This window comes from Puntigrus tetrazona, chromosome 10 (genome assembly GCF_018831695.1).
Source record: "Puntigrus tetrazona isolate hp1 chromosome 10, ASM1883169v1, whole genome shotgun sequence".
Taxonomy (NCBI): domain Eukaryota; kingdom Metazoa; phylum Chordata; class Actinopteri; order Cypriniformes; family Cyprinidae; genus Puntigrus; species Puntigrus tetrazona.
In genome coordinates, this window is record NC_056708.1 from 9,436,962 (window position 1) to 9,454,105 (window position 17,144).

Consider the following 17,144-nt stretch of genomic DNA (forward strand, 5'->3'; position numbering starts at 1 on the left):
ATGTGACCATCAAAAACACGACCCCTGCCCTTTAGACCCTAGACTACTGTGTAACATATTAACTGATTAATATTTAACATGTGATTTATTTCTGAGAGCATTTCTCCAGTCTTCACTGTTACATGATCTTTCAGAAATGATTCTAATATGCTGATTTGCTGTTCAAGAAACAGTATTATTATTATTATTAATATCATCAAGATTTATTTCAAGAGTTATTTGATGACTAGAATGGTCCAAAGATCAGCATTTATCTGAAACAAAAAAGCTTTTGTAGCAGTATACAATGTATCAATTAAAAGCCTTATAAATTGTCTTTTATAAATCAATTTTATTTAGCAAGGATGCTTTAAATTGATCAAAAGTGATAATAAATACATTTATAATGCTATGAAAGATTTCAATTTCTGAAAAATTATGTTTTTGGTAACTTGCAATTCATTAAAGAAAACTTTTTTAAACATAATAAAATAAATAAATACATAAATAATAATAGTAATAATAATAGTTTTTGGAGCAGCAAATCTGAATATTAGAATAATTTCTGAAGTATCACATGACTGGAGTGATGATGCAAAAATATTTAGCTTTAAAGTGTAATGAATAAAATATATACTAAATATTATATATATATATATATATATATATATATATATATATATATATATATATATATATATTCAAATAAATGGCAGTATTTTAAAATTATAAAAATATATTTCACAATATTACCTGCCTTTGCTGCATTTTGGATAAAATGTAGGCACAAGAGAATTCTCAAAAAACATTAAAATTCAAAAACATACACGCACACACACATATACAAAATATTTTGTTCTGGTAAAAAAAAAAAAAAAAAAAAAAAAAAATTATGACTTGTTGAAATGATATACAAAAATATATATATTTTTTAAAAAGTATTTTATTTAGAAGTAGCTTATAGCATATAACATCGCAACACATTGTTGTCACTGCTTGATATTAATGTCAGCAACCCAATAATTTATTTTCTCACTGATAAATGAACACAGATCAAAGCATTTAGCATGGCCAAAACATTTTATTTGTTCTTATTTTCCTTTAGTAAACTTTAGTTATCATGAATAAAATATAAACAGCCCAAAATCTCCAAAATAAAGAATAAAGAAAAGCCACATAAAGTTTCATTAAAAACCTCATAGGGTAAGAACAAAGTGAGCATAAGTTAGATAATCGGTCTGCTTTTCCCATCATCATCATCGCTGTTTGCTTTTCAAAACGTAAAAAGAAACACTGATAACAATAACAATACATTTATGCATGTCAAGTATGCTTGTTTTCGCCTCTTGGTTTCCTATTAGGTACTGGCTAGCTGAAAAGAGGAACACGGTGAAAGCATAAGGAAGTATAGATGTAGTGTTCAGAAAAGCAAAAAAAAACCAAAACAAATAAAAGGCACTCATGGGCTGCCTAATGTATCGCCCATGAAGAAAAAAAAACGCTTATATATGTATACAGTATAAAAATCTCTCAGACATCTCTCAGACGTGACATGCTTAACATGTACAATGCAAATTAGAATACAGAAGTGTTAGTTGCATAACAGAGGACGCAAACATGCATTTGTATGGAGCAAGTAAAAATATATCGATTTCTGATGCAAGGATAAGAGACGTAACCCATGATGCATATGGCAAAAGAGTTCTCACATTTGATGTGACGTGTAAATGGCTCTTCTTTTGAACATATGGTACCTTAATTTCACGAAACGTGTTTTTATACTATGCATCTCCCTGCTACGAGAGGGACAGTAACAATCATGATATTACGGGCACTTAATATTTTGGTTAGTCGTTACATAATTAAGGCATAAAAATGGCATTAGCTATTGTATTATTGCACAGTTTTTTTGTGAGTTTTTTTTTTTTTAAACAAATATCAGGCAAACTTGGCCTATCTGAATTTTGTAATGAGGGACAATCCAAGGAAAACGCACAGTGAGAGACAACGGCACGATGCATTAAATACCAACAACATACACGTTTGCAAATAGTTTCGGTGAAGCGATCAGTGACGTAGTTTTGTGAAATGAAGCGAGCGAGCGAAAAAGAAGCGTGAAATGTGGGAGTGGTTAGTTGAAAACTGATTTTACTCTACATTCACTGCGTCCGACGACCGTTGCCGCCACCACTTCGCGTTTAGCGGCTGCAGTAAAGAGGCTTTGAGAGAAGTGTTGTGCTGTAAACACTCCAGAGAACACGAAAAGGATATGCACAAACACCTGTCATTATTCAACGATTGCATATAAGAATATAGGTGATAGCGAGGACGTGGCTTTTAAAAATGTTCCGACAGCGCTTCCACAAAGCGTTTTTTGTTTTGTTTTTTTCTTAAGCGGAGGGCTACAGTGGCATAGAGCACTTTGGTGAGTGGTGAAGTTTAAGGCAATACTGTGAACTCAGTGTTTGCGGGGTCGTCCGGCAGGGCTGTTTTTCATTTGTCTTGCATCTTCTCTAGGATGGGCACGATCATGTCGAATTTGGGCCTCTTGGCAGGATCCTCATTCATGCAGATTTTCATTAGCTTGCAGATGTGGGGGGAAATGCCTGGAGGGATGGTGGGCCGCAGTCCCTCTAGTGCCACCTAACGGAGAGAAAAGGAATAGCCAGCGTCAGAAATAGATTTTTCCAAAAAAGGAATTTTTCTAGAAATTTAGCATTACATCACTTGCTCTGCAGACAATATTATTTTTTTTCTTCATTTTAATTATGAGGATATATATATCCTATATATATATATATATATATATATATATATATATATATATATATATATATATATATATATATATATATATATATATATATATATGTGTATGTGTATGCGTGTGCATAATAAACAGAGCTTTGATTAGCTTTGCATATTTTTTTCCGGTCAACCCCAAGAACCTCCTTCCAGATCATTAGCCGCTCCACACACTCCCACATATAATGAAACAATGTACCAATTTCATCAGAGAAAACAATATTATATTATTTGAAGTGAATGTTTTTTTTTTTCTTGCAGCTTTTCGCTTCAGAAGACTTGAACTGCTGGACTAGAGTCATGTCGATTATTTAAGGATTATCGTGATTTTTTTTTTTTTTTATCACCAGTTTGGACTCTCATTCTGACGGCACCCATTTATTGCAGAGGATCCCGTGGCGATCAAGTGATGTTATGCAAAAGTTCAGACTTTCAGCACTCCAACAAGAATGGTGATGTTCATATTAGTTTTAGTTTAACTGTGCAGAGGCATTTTTTCACCATATGTTGCATTTGTGGGCATTTTTATTTATTTTAGACGCTTCTTTACCCCAAACACCTTTTTGCTTCTTTTCCAAACTCATCTCACCTTCATGCCAATTTCCATGTTTGAGAGGTCAGCGAAGGGCACCTCTCTGGTGACGAGCTCCCAGAGCAACACGGCAAAACTCCACATGTCTGCGGAGCGCCGGTTAATCTCCTCTGGTTTCTTCTGCAGGGCTGAGAAGACATAAGATATCAGATATCAATATTTTCACAACAGGTAGGTCATGCAGATTGGCTGCACTGCCCATCAGAAAGCTGCTTGGTTTAAATGTGACTTTTGTGTGAGCTGTGCTGCATATAGTATTCAGTTAGTGACGGAAAGAAGTACCTTCAGGTGCCACCCATGCGGGTGAATACATCCTGCCAGGACACTGGAAGGAGAACTTCACATCTGCCATGCTTATCCTGGCCGTCATGTCTTCATCAATCTGATGTCAATGAACAGATTCGTTAAAACGTGTGAGCATGAAACAGTCAGTTAACTAAGCTCAGGTTTTTGATGCCTCGGTCATTGTGTGTAACGTCACCAGTACAGCTATTAGCAGTTTGAGAAGTTGTTTGATCGAGGCTTGACTTTACCATTGTGCTTTTAACTGATACCTACTTCTTTCCGTATGGACTTTCTTAAGAGGCTGCGAGAAATCCACCACCACCACCAAAAAAAAAAGTACTTTCACTGCATTACTCCTCAATGTGAAACTTTGAACTTGCACAGGATGCAAAGAAACTTCACAGAGAACCGAGACCATTTATAACCGTTCCTGAGACTACATTTATGGAGCGCAAGTTTCACTGAATCAGTTCCACGTACCATGACAGCAAGTAAAACAAACAGTGAAAGTGTGTTTTATAATTACCGGTTAACCCCCGAGTATCCTAATTCTGTGAAAATAAATTCACAGCTAAGTTTGTAACTACATGTAATGTCCTTTCGTGGAACAGGAATAGACACTCTGGAAAAACCCAGTGTGGTAGAAACCACGATTAACAGGAAACGTCTGCTTGAAGTTCCTCACCATTACGCTCTTGCTGTTGAGATAATGTCGAGGGATCATGGGCTCCAGTGTGTGCAGGAAAGCCATTCCGCAAGCTATATCCAAAGCAAACTTCACCGCTTGCGTCTGATCCACAACGAAGTCTAAATGAACAAGAAAATGATAAAGGAGAAGGATCGAGCGGGTTTAAATGACTTCCTCTTTTATGTCATGACCACAATTTAAAGAGCAATTCAGGATGTTTTTCATTTTATTCAACATTCAAATGAAGTCGACAAACACAAAATGGTCCGTGTGAGACAGTGTTTTACTCACTGGTTCCCTCGTGAAGCACATTGTAGAGGGAGCCATAGGGCATCCAGTGTGTAATTATGATTGGATGAGGGGCGGGTGGAGACTGACACGCCCCCAAGACGGGCAACACGTTTGGGTGGGAGAAGATTCTACAACGGGAGAAACACCAAGGTGGAGAGGGACACATGAACTGACAGAAACAACAGACCACTAACACGATGGAGACGTTTTTACAGATTTAAAGATGACCATTTAGAAGATTATCAGTGAATGTTGACCTGAATTGACCTGTCACACAAAGCTATCACATGACTCCAGAAGACTGGATATATGGATATCTACATATGGTCAAATGGGTTTTTTTTGTCGCATGCACATCCTTTCTTGAATGTAACGTTGGAGTATCACAAGGGTTGATTTTTGCACCAATTTTGTTTAGTTTATATAATGATCTGCCTACAGTTTGTCCAAAGGGACCAGGTATGCAGATGTTACAGTTATTTATACTTATGCTAAGACAGAAAGAAAATGCTATCATATCAGATTTCATTCTTATCTCACTCTTGATGTGAATACTATTTAACTATAGTAACCCTGATTTGGAACGACTAGAGGTGAATACATGTTTACAGCATAAATTTTTGGCCAAACTGTCCCTTTAATTAGTGTATTCCAGGCACACTGGACTGGAGGTTCATCACCTTAGTTTAGGGTACTCCTCATTAAAGTCACGGCTCTTTCTTGTAGTCCAGTCCCGCACATTAAGCATCTTCACCACAATCTCTGTGCCCTGCCAGCGGCCTTGCCACAGCTACCAGAGAGAGAGCAGAGACATCAGTGCTTCCATAAACGCTCTGAGACATAGGGTAGCATATTGTGGTTTGGTAAATGAGCTCACCTCCCCAGAGTGGTTCTCATTGATCTTGGCCAGCATGGAGAGCTGTTTATAATCTATTCCAGCATGTTTGTTTAGTGTGCCATTACCTGAAGGCATCATGGGAAAAATATACAACAATCAAACCTCAATCGTGTATAAGTCATATCATTTTATAAGGCAACTCTGAATGGCAAAGCTTGTTTGCCAAAGCATCTACATTTTGAATCTAAATGAGAATCAGATGTTCTTACGTGGTCGTGTTCGGGTGGTTCCCTTCCAGAAAGTGTCCTTGAAAGGAACTTTGGTCAGGCTTTGTCCCTGTTTCTCCGCCAGCTCTGATACGTAAACACAACTGAATTATTAGGGCCGAGAGAACATATAACAGAAACAAATCTTTGAAGCTTCAAAATGACAGCAAACAGCCTTTCCAACAAATATTCTGCTACATTATTAAAGAAGAGAGTTTACCTTTCAGATTTGCAGCAAGCTGAGGTTTGGCCTTGTCCAATGGAGTTTCTCCATACTTGTTGCAGATGCTCACCTGAGCGCCATTATTGATCAGATCCTGGAGAGAATATGAATGGTAACGGTTGGTATGGTTAAAATGACATTAGCTTCGTTTCCTTACGTATTTCCCCCACACAACTCTATCAAATGGAATATACTTGCACAAGAACAATGTGAACCACTTTTACGATAATGTTATGGTGTTTGAAAGCTCTAGTCCCCCATTCATTATAACTGCATGGAAAAGAGCTTTCAAACAATCAGAGTTTCTCATTTTTCCCAGCAGAGGGCGCTTCAAACTAACCTCTGCCACCAGGTCGTGGGCCCAGAAGCAGGCGTAATGGAGAGGGGTGTTGCCGTGCTCGTTTGCCGCATTGGTATCTGCTTTACACTGGATCAGCTAGACAACGCAAACCGCAAACATAATTTAGCATCCAAAACAGCAAACACAATAACATCCATTCAAAATCTGTTATACGGAATTAAAAGCTATAAAATAAGACATCGTCGGTTACTTGCTCCTTGAGTGTATGCGAGTATTTATAACTGCAGTTTGCAGCTGTGTGTTTGTTTACACCTTTCTGTTACCGTTGTGGTCACTGTGGTTGTTCAGGTGCAGCTGTATGCGTGTTTGTAAGTGTTTATTCACTACGATCAGTTCGCACCTTGGTCAGAATGTCACGATGGCCATGGCTCGCAGCCAAGTGCAGGGGTGTGTCGTCGCCGCGGTTCATTACATTGATGCGCGCCCCTCTCATGATGAGCATGTCCACGACACCTGAACGACCCTCACGGCACGCCCAATGCAACGGACTGAAACCATGATCATCCCTGCAATAAACAACAACAAACACTAACATTTTTAGAGCCACATTCTCACTTATTAAAAAGTAAAGCATTTATACAGTAGTCAATATCTGAAGTGGATCAAAAACTTTCTAAGTTGTGCTAAAAACAAAAAGCTTTCTTGTCTTAGGACAACATTGATTAACTTCTGTGCTCTACTTCATATAATAAATGCTCTCTCTCTCTCTCTCTCTCTCTCTCTCTCTCTATTGTGTAAATACATTAAAAAATGTCAATTGAAGGCTTAATTTAATTACATTTTTACTTTATTTTGCATTCATGCTTGGAAACACTAAAGTGGGACTGGTTTCAAAAATGGAATTTTCATGTGAAATTCAATTGCATTAAATTCTAAATTTAGGCAAGAATACTTTTACAGTGCACACTTGCTTGTAAATCATGACAGAAGCTTTTTTTTTTGCAAACTGTTCCTTTAAATGTTTTGACACAGCGGTTGGCGGTAAACTGTCTCCAGCCAGGCTAATGATCCCGCTCTCAGCTGTCCGTCTCCAGCCAGTTAAATATAAACAGCCGTTAACTGGCCCTTTCCTCTAGATTATGTATATCCCCTCTACCCCCCGCTTTTTGAGTCCGAGATCCGTTCTCAGGCCTTCCTATTTCCTTTTCAAAACCGCAGTAAAACTCACACTTACAGTACTTCATGTTGACGTGACCGTAAAGTTACAATAACAGATCAGAGCCTTGCATTAGTGCTGCTGCCGAGAACACATGTGAATGAACCACATGGGGCTTTTACTATTAAACCACTGAAGGCAACTTAGCTTTGTTATAAATAAACGAAGCTGATGTCTGCAGCTGGTGCTCATGCTCATCCTCAAAGTAATTACTTGTAAGCTTTTGTCTTCAATAATGAAGTGTTTGTTGAAGGCCTGGGAGTGTCCAGTACAGTAGGAAGTCTCTGGGTAAATAATCAGGCCAGGAGAGTGGCTAAACATAGGGTAGCTGCTCGAACTACTCACAAGGTCCTGCCGGAACAGACCACACACACACACACTCACACACTCACACACACACGGTGGCTTTGGCACAACTGAAGGGGTTAAAGACAAAAACAACAAAACAAAATATTAAGACAAATAAACAGGAAGTCCCCCCTCCTCAAATAAATAAAATCAAATTAGATAGCGAGTCCGGAGCTTCCCAATGGGAATTCTGGAATGTTCTTTATTTCTGGCCAAACTGCACATTTCAAGAAAGGGAGGAGGGGGAAAATGAAAGAATGCAAGCAAGCAAGGCAAGGAAAACGACAAACTCATTAGGAAAGTGGCAAAGAAAAGGAAGAAACTGGGAAAGACAGGAAGCTATAAAGGAAGAGGGAAAAACTGGGTAAAGGAAGAAAAGGATGCAGAAAACAAGAAACTGTGAAGGAACGAAAGAAATAAAAAAAATAAAGAAATAAATAAAACCCTGGATGCTGGAACAGAGGGAAGAAACTGTAAAAAAGAAAGAATGCTGCACGAAAGAACAAAAAATAGTAAGTAAAGAAGGGAAGAAAGATAGTATAAGGACAAAACTGGGAAAGACAGAAAAAAAAAAAACAAGGAAAATGGGGGGTTAATTGGGAAAATAAGCTAGCAAAAAAGAAAGAAGTTGAAAAGAAATGAAGAAAAAAACAAAAAAGTTGTAAAGACAGGAAGCTAAAAATTGTAGCTAAAACAGTGCAAGACAACAGAAAATTAACAAAAAAAGAAAGCAAGTAAGAAGGTGAGGAAAAAAAATAAATAGAAAGCAGGACAATGAAGAAAGGAGAGCTCTATGTGGTGACTCTTATCACATCAGTCAGCGGCGCTCCGACACACAAACGAAGCAGCGGAGGGGCGGACTGAGGAAACCAGAGCGGGAAACACAGGAAATAATATTCCAGCGCCTGTGTGAGAGATCAGGACAATCCAGATCCAGTTCCTTTCTTTCTCTTGTCCTTGTAAGGACGTGAAGCATGCGAGAAAGAGAGAGAGAGAGAGAGAGAGAGAGAGAAAGAGAGAGAGAGAGAGAGAGAGAGAGAGAGAGAGAGAGAGAGAGAGAGAGAGAGAGAGAGAGAGAGAGAGAGAGAGAGAGAGAGAGAGAGAGAGAGAGAGAGAGAGAGAGAGAGAGAGAGAGAGAGAGAGAGAGAGAGAGAGGAACGTTTACGCTAACAGACTTACAAACGTACAAAGTCAGACTATGTAAACATTGATACTGGAGTCACAGCTGAAAGATTACGTCTTGAGCCTGAGGTTATATGATCAAAGAGTTGAAAGGCACAGTCATTAAGAGCTTCCGCTAGCCAAAAAGTGTTCTGGGGTTGCATTCGGCGATGATTTCAAAAGTACAACTCCACATCAGAGTTCAGGTTTCTACCTTTCAGCAACAATCTGGTCGAGTGGAAGCTCATACTGAATTAGATCACAAACCGCACATCAGTGAGGCGCCACGGTCTAAAAACGTATCTGAGCTAACAGGGTAGTGAAGTGGGCCACAATGACCTTACAGGAAACGTAGCTATGTTAATACTGTCGGTACCTTCTGATTCAAAACAGATATGAAAAACGTATGCGGTGATATATTTATAGAGCTAAAAACAAGAAGTATTTCAGTAGTAAATAACTCCCTCTAAACGCTTCTGATTGGCCTGAGCTTCAGTGGCTTCAGTGTCTGTTTTAAAGCCACAGACAAACCCAGCTGTAACCTAGCATTTAGTTTGCTTCGGGCTCGAGTTCTTCTAACTATCATTAGCTGTTCTGAGTTCTGTCCAGACATCAGGAATGAAACCAGCCGCAAAATGAGTCGCTTCCTCTTTGAGTCACAATTTGAGAGAAGCACAAATGCAAGATTTGGGTGCCGATACGGATATCCGATCTGCAAAACAACTTATGATGTAATTATTCCATTGCACACAAGCAACATACAATGAAAAACTTTACGTGCTAGATTACAGAATTGCACATTTAAACACGTTTAATTATATTTCACCATATTTTTCTTTACATTTTAGTCCATTCTGCTCTAAAATTTGAACACAATTTGTTCATTTTATTGTCATTTAAAAACATTTATGAATTTGCTTGTCAAACATAAGCGTGTATGTCAAGCTTTAAACTACTTTTTTAACTTGACATAAAACATAAATGTTTTTTGATTGAGTAGGATTTAGCAGTATGTGTTCCTTATCTTTTATCTATATGTAACAACTTCTGTTTTGAAATGACCTTCATGTTCCACCTAACCAAAAGATGTCGCATTTTAATTTAACACAGTATTAGTATTATTAATTTAAAAGTTCATTAATGCATGTCAAAATATCAATAATTGTCATCTTTCAAATGAAAGATTAACCAACATAAAAAAGAAAAATGCGCCGGTTGTTTTTTTTTTTCATATAATTTTTTCTCCTATTATGGATATTAATGGCTACATGCAATGTTTTGGTTACCAAAAATCTTCATAATAGTCTGTCTTCTATTGTTTTGTTCAGAAGAAGAAAGAAACCCATACAGGTTTAGAACAACTTAAAAGTCAGAGAACCACATAATTTTCATTTTTGAGTCAATCAATAAATTAATAATTAAATATGCTTTTTTTCATTTCAATGTCAAAGCTTGAACAATTATTTCAAAAGCAACTTTAGGAAGATGAGGCGCAAAGGCCAAAAGAATTTAACATACACATTTAGAAGAAGATGAAACAGCAGATAAGACAAAGTCCAGTTTGCTGAATGGCATGCTGTAATGTGAAGCATAAACAACGCCCATGTATGTCTGCTATTTCCTGTCTCCTCCCACAATCATGTAAGGTCGTGACATCTCAAGCCACGCTGAACCTCTCTTCATGGTTCTCCCGAAGAACCGAATCAAACGGCCACTCTTCTCATCAGCCATTTCAAATCTTTTTTTTTTTAGGCTAACTGCAACAGACGAAAGCGAAAGGCGAATCCCTTAGCTGGAGTTTTTCTATTTCTGGAAAAGGAAAACACTTTGAGAAGAGTAAGCGGGGAGAGGGGAGAGAGAGAGAGAGAGAGAGAGAGAGAGAGAGGTGACACAGAGAGGACTGGTATGGCTCAAGTCAGCATGCTTTGGTCGGTGAGCTCATCGTATGGAAACTATTCGTTCCAACCATTTCGTTTTAGCCCAGACCGTTCCGTCCCCCCTTCTGAGTCACAAATTAGACAAACTTCAACTCACACTGGCCCTAACGGCAGATCTGTAGAAGATCAACTGCTGTTTAGAGTAGGGAACGCTAACATAAATAAAAATGAAGGGTATTGTCGTATTTTAGGGTTTTGATCTAGTTAAGTTGGCGCCCCCCGTCTCAACATTTCCTTTGTCACGTAATTTCAAAGTCACAACTTCAGCCACGTAAAGAGAACAGAAAATGCTTAGATAGTGGTCCACATCAGACGCTTCAACGCTTTATCTAAACTAGCCTGCTGGTGCTGTGCTGAATCGGCACCGGCGAGCCATTCGTCTCTGACAAGTTCCTTTCAGGTTATATAATTCTTGTGGCTGACAGCAGGAGAACGGGTCCAGATTCCTTACAAGTTCTTGGAGATCTACCTGGACGTTTTCCTCTCTTTTGTGCTTCCCGGCTGTTCTGGGATGTATTAGCGTTAGGAAGGCAGGCCAAGGCTGTTTGTGAGAGGGAGCTTGGCAGGGGTGGAGGTATTTGAAGAGGGTGCATGGATCGACTCCGTGTATGCTTTACACCATATAGGGCTAGAACTGGAATTCTGCTCTTCAACGTGTGGAATGCTTTTCGTTTAGTTTGCAAGAAACAGATGGGATATTTCAGGTCTTACTTCTTTAAACCTAGGCTGACAACATTCAATTTCATAGAAGGGCTGCACGATATTAAAAAGAAAGCCAAAAGAGAAAGTCAACACTAGTCATATTTACAATTCTATGCAATTTTGTCTAAATATTATACATAAAACACGAACAGACAATATCTAAACCATTGGATTTATTCATATCTGTGTATGCATTGATGTGACTATACTTGTGAGGACCAAATGTCTTCACTTATAGTGAAAGATCATAACAACCCAATAGTGAGGACATTTGACTGGTCCTCACTAGATAAAAAGTTGTTTTGATGTAGTGTGAAGTAGTGTTCTGCGTGTTTCTGTGATAGGTAGGTTCAGGGTTAAGGGACAGAAAATATCGTTAACCTGATAGAGAAGTCAGTGGAAGTGTGTGTGATGCTCTCACTAAAATAGCAAAAACAGACACCAGTGGTTATGTGCGTGTAAAAATAAAAAAGGGTACATATATACGGAGTATCCACAACTTAAAATAGGATGCTAATGTGCTCAATTCAATAACTACATCAGATTTGTTAATTAATAGGATACATGGCTACCATATCAATATAATTGATCAGAATTAAATTAAAATTAAATTTGTGTGTGTATATATATATATATATATATATATATATATATATATATATATATATATATATATATATATATATATATGTATATTTATATATATATATATATATATATATATATATATATATATATATATATATATATATATATATATAATTTAATTTAAGTGAATATAGGTATTTCTTCATTAGAATGTAAATGTACAGCATGAAAAAAAAATGGTATTTATGTAGTATGTGTAAAAATATGGGTAATTGGAATTTACAAATATCGAAAATTATGATCAACAAATTTTCTTTTTTTAAAAATGTAATATTGACTGATAACTGATATGGTAGCCAAGGTCCTATTAATTAACATATCTGATGCTACAATAAAGTAATCATTGAATTGAGCACATTAGCATCCGGTTTGAAGTTGTGATACTCAATATATACGTACATTTCCTAAAACGTCTAAAAAATTTTAATTAAGAAACACATGACATTACATTTACACATTAGCGGCACAGCGAGATAAAGGACCTTTTCTGGTATAAAAACATCAACTAGTACTAGTAGAATTATACAAGAGTTAATTAATTTAATACTGAATCTCTTTAATGCTTTAAAACCACCTGAAAAGTATGCCATAACAAGCAAAATAACTGAATGAAATACAAAACACAGACGAAAAGTGATAAAAATCTACCCTCATCGTCTTTCAGAGTCACTGCACTACTGCGCCCAGGGATTAGAAGACTGATAAAAGTGAGGGGTGAACTAAGGGACAAGACCCGGCAGAACAGTTTCTGTTTGCAATTTTTGAATTTCCCAAAGTTTAAAAAGGGGGTGTAGTGGGTGGCCCCTACTGACAGCATCTAAGGTCATCATAGAATGAGAGAATAAGCTAACTGCTAAATCTAGACTGTACAAAACCACAAATAAGTGGTCTCTACAACCACAAGTCAATCTACCTAATAGCAGCTCTGTCTAAATACATACTTAGACATTCAAAAACACACTCACCCCTGGTTCAGGTCGTTCTCTGTGTTGTCCAACCAGAGGCGGACGGCTACCGCGTTGCCTTCGCGGCACTGAGTGAAGATGTCATCCATCTCTGCACCCTGGCTCCTCTCACGCTACTCAATCGCTCGTCCCCTACCAGGAGCGTCCTGGGAGAGACGCCTGATGCCGCTGTAGCCTAAAGATGGCAGGCGAGGGTCTGACAGAACATCCAGCCACGGGAAGGGTGCGATAGGACAGTCTCTTCACAGCCACCGGGCAAGTGTCTGGTGTCTGTGCTGCACTGCAGAGAGACAAGAAGGAGGAAGCTCAGACGAGCCGTCTTGAACACTGCTTGCACAAAACACACTGTCAAAATTTAAGTCACTGGGGGACAGTGAGTAAAACTACAAAAATAACAAGCAGTTTCAGGGAAGACTTGACGAGAAAAGTTCAATGACATGATGCTCCTAATATTGTAATGTAGAGATCTTTATTAAATAAATTAAATAAAGTAAATCATAAATAAAATCACATTAGGCAAAGGTACAAATATTTCAGTGGTATGTATGTATGTATGTATGTATGTATGTATATATATATATATATATATATAAAAATACACAGACATACACACACACACACACACACACACACACACACTCAAGTTTATTACATTTGTAAAATAACTTTTACCTTTCTTTTTGAAAGTTCACATTACATTCCCATATGTTCTACTATTAAGAAACCACATGACATTCCTTAGAGTCATTAAATTAAATTAAGTTTTTTTAAGACCACGCGAGAACTAAAAGGGACATTCCTAAAAACAACAACGTTTTAATAATTTCTTAATAATCAACACTCCTATTTTTTTTTTGCTACACAAAAGAACTAAAATACATATAACACACACGCCATCCAGGTTTAGAACGACATGAGAGGAAATAAATGACAGAATTTAAATTCAGCTTTCCTTCACTTCACCTCAGAGGATTAAGCAATGGGTTCAAATATTTGTTCATTAAATGCTGATAGGTGACGAATGCCTGCATAATCACACAAGCCTCTGCCTGTTATAACACACATATCACTCCCCTCCTAAAGTCCAAAACAACTCTCTGCCAACAGAATGTGTTTCTTTAATACTCTGACATCACTCCAACTCATACTTCAGTTAAGCAGCCTTCGCAAAAGCCTGTCGTACTTAAGAAAAGTTACTTGTCTGTTTTAATAGAGAATTAAAGAACGGTTGTGTTATTAAAAACTAAATGAAAAATGTATCTTAAGTGGTCTTAAGAATTCATTTCTTATGTGAATGCACTGTATACTTTGCTCAGTGTGTTGAGTCTCCATACAAGAGAGATTTTGTACAAAAAAAAAGAAAACAAACATGTTCACTCAGAGAAAATCAAAGGTAAATTAGTTAAGAGAGACAAAAGCAGACTGATATTGATTCAATTAAATACGCATTCAATCACAAAGACATTAAGAGGTAAACATGATAGTTAATACTCAGGACAAGAATTAGACATACAGACATATACTTCTTTGAAAAAGACAGTTATAACCAGAGGCCAGAGGTTGTTTTAACTGACAGACAGCCAGATAAAAAAAATCTACTAAAATAAATAAAATGACAAACAGCTTGTGGACAGATAGAAAGGTTAAAATCGGTTAGAAAGGTGTTTAGAAAGAGAGACAAGTAAGTTCAAACAGAACGGGATGGACAGATGGACAGATGGACAGATGGACAGATAGATAGATAGATAGATAGATAGATAGATAGATAGATAGATAGATAGATAGATAGACATCTTCAAAAATACAGATGTATGTATGTTCAAACAGACGCAGGAGTATTTTTTTCAAGAAAAGCAAGACAGGCAGGTCAAGAGATAGATAATTTATAGACAGATAGATGTTCAAATAGACAAATAGGTAGATAGGTCTACAAATAGATAGATAGAAGAGTATATACAGACAAGTATGTTCAAACAGAATGGGAGAAATGGACATATAGATAGATAGATAGATAGATAGATAGATAGATAGATAGATAGATAGATAGATAGATAGATGTCTTCAAAAATACAGATGTATGTATGTTCAAACAGGCAGGTCAAGAGACAGATAATTTATAGACAGACAGATAAATAGATGGGTGTTCAAATATACAGACACGTATGTTCAAATTGAAGCATTTGTTTAAGAAGCCTGACAGAAAGAAAGTCAGGTCAAGAGACAGATAGATAGATAGATAGATAGATAGATAGATAGATAGATAGATAGATGTTCAGAAACACAGAAAAGGCATTTACAGACAGAAAGACAGACAGACAGACAGACAGACAGATACACACAGTCAGTGGGTCAGACAGACAGATACGTGTGTTCTCTCAGTAAGAGTGACATTAGCCGTGCAGCTAACAGGCACTTCAGTCAAAGAGTGACTAAAGACCCTAAACTATGGGCGAACCAAGAGAAAAAAACACACTGTTTGAATTATAATTTGCCTAATCGTGCACAACGAAATATTTTTTTGACTCGACGCTTGATTTATGCCTATACAACGGCAGTTTTATATTGTTGTAGTGTTGTGAGCTAGTACGCTAATGCTGCTAGCAGTCACATACGCCCACAATCACTGAGCTAACTTACACGATCAACTTTCGATTCATGCTTCCCTCGCACTCAATCGATCACAACAACCATCATTACCTGTTTATATGGCCGCTTTTAGCTGGAGTGGACCAACGGTGATGACTGGGACAGTCCGGACCGACACTCTTCCAGCGTCCACACCCTACTAGCGCCCGAGTCTGAGACCTCCTCCCCGCCGACAGACGCTCGCTCACCCGCCGCGGATCACGCCACTGCAGCGCCCCCTGCTGGACAGAGGGGAAACAAGCGCTTCGGGGCAAGCTTTTTTTTCTCGTGCCCGGGGGTTATGAATATTCCATAGCGTGCATAGTTTTACCAACAATCATCCCAGACATGGTAAACATGTGCGGTCTGTTCTTTTCGTTGCTGATACATCAGTATTACAACCAAATAAAGGTCTGCTCTAATGCATACGTAAAATGCTACTAATATTAAGTTACTAATATTAAAATATTATTAGTCATTAGTCATTATTAGTATTATTATTTTATTAAATAAAAATATAAATAACTTGTATTTATATATACACACACACACACAGTTGAAGACAAAATTATTAGCCCAGCTAATAATTCATTACTTTTCAAATAATTCCTGAGTGCATTTCTAAACATAACACTTTATTTAAGAAGAACGGGGTGATTGTAATACAAATGGAAACCAAATTATAAACAAGAATGAAAAGTCTACAGGTCAAAATGATTAGCCCTCTGATGTTAATAATCAGTGGTGTATCCCTTTTTCTTGACTAGAGCCTTCAGTTGTTTGTTGTTGATGTCTTATAAGGAGTTGCAGCCTATTCCTCCTGACATGGACCTGAGATTTTCTTTTTAAATCTTTTTTAAGAATCTTCTCATTGTCTTACGTTTTCATGATTCCTTTGAACCAGACAAGATTCCCAGCTCCAAACATCCCCACATCATGGTGTTAGGTCTTCAGAAACCTCTCTTAAAAGTCATCTTCACCAAGTTTTTGAAATCGTTCACTTCCTGCTGCTGTTCACTATCGTGTGGGTCTCTTTAAACCTCTTGATAATACTTCACACGGCACTTCTTAACATTTTAAAATGCTCTGATAAAGGTGTATATGCTTCTTCTCCATTGTGAGCATTAAAAATTATTTAAGTTGAACATTTGACTTTGCCATGATGACAGTACATATTTTACTAGTCGCTGTGGAAAGCACGAATCCTCAGTTTAGTGTAATTTAAAGTCTTAGAGGATTAGGGCTTAGATTACCTAGACAAGTCACTGGACAAC

The 17,144-nt window shown here is 37.4% G+C and overlaps 1 protein-coding gene across 1 annotated transcript; it reads right to left on the reverse strand.

Annotated features, from left to right (window-relative positions):
- Positions 1-904: 904 nt before the first annotated feature.
- On the reverse strand, positions 905-16,098 carry ilk (integrin-linked kinase). Its single transcript, XM_043250569.1, has 13 exons — positions 15,943-16,098; positions 13,246-13,525; positions 6,669-6,834; positions 6,308-6,403; positions 5,965-6,061; positions 5,748-5,831; positions 5,518-5,603; positions 5,321-5,430; positions 4,641-4,768; positions 4,347-4,468; positions 3,659-3,758; positions 3,374-3,504; positions 905-2,622 (listed from the first exon to the last, which is right to left on the reverse strand). Exons 2-13 carry the CDS (start codon positions 13,332-13,334, stop codon positions 2,473-2,475), a joined length of 1,359 nt encoding a protein of 452 aa, XP_043106504.1. The 5' UTR covers positions 13,335-13,525; positions 15,943-16,098; the 3' UTR covers positions 905-2,472.
- Positions 16,099-17,144: the final 1,046 nt, after the last annotated feature.

Excerpts from the sequence above, each read along its gene's own strand:
- ilk (XM_043250569.1), bottom strand. The coding sequence starts at position 13,334 with ATGGATGACATCTTCACTCAGTGCCGCGAAGGCAACGCGGTAGCCGTC. Across the intron at positions 5,832-5,964 it reads GCTTGCTGCAAATCTGAAAG|AGCTGGCGGAGAAACAGGGA; the intron begins GTAAACTCTCTT and ends TTTACGTATCAG. Across the intron at positions 3,759-4,346 it reads TCAACAGCAAGAGCGTAATG|ATTGATGAAGACATGACGGC; the intron begins GTGAGGAACTTC and ends CATTGACATCAG.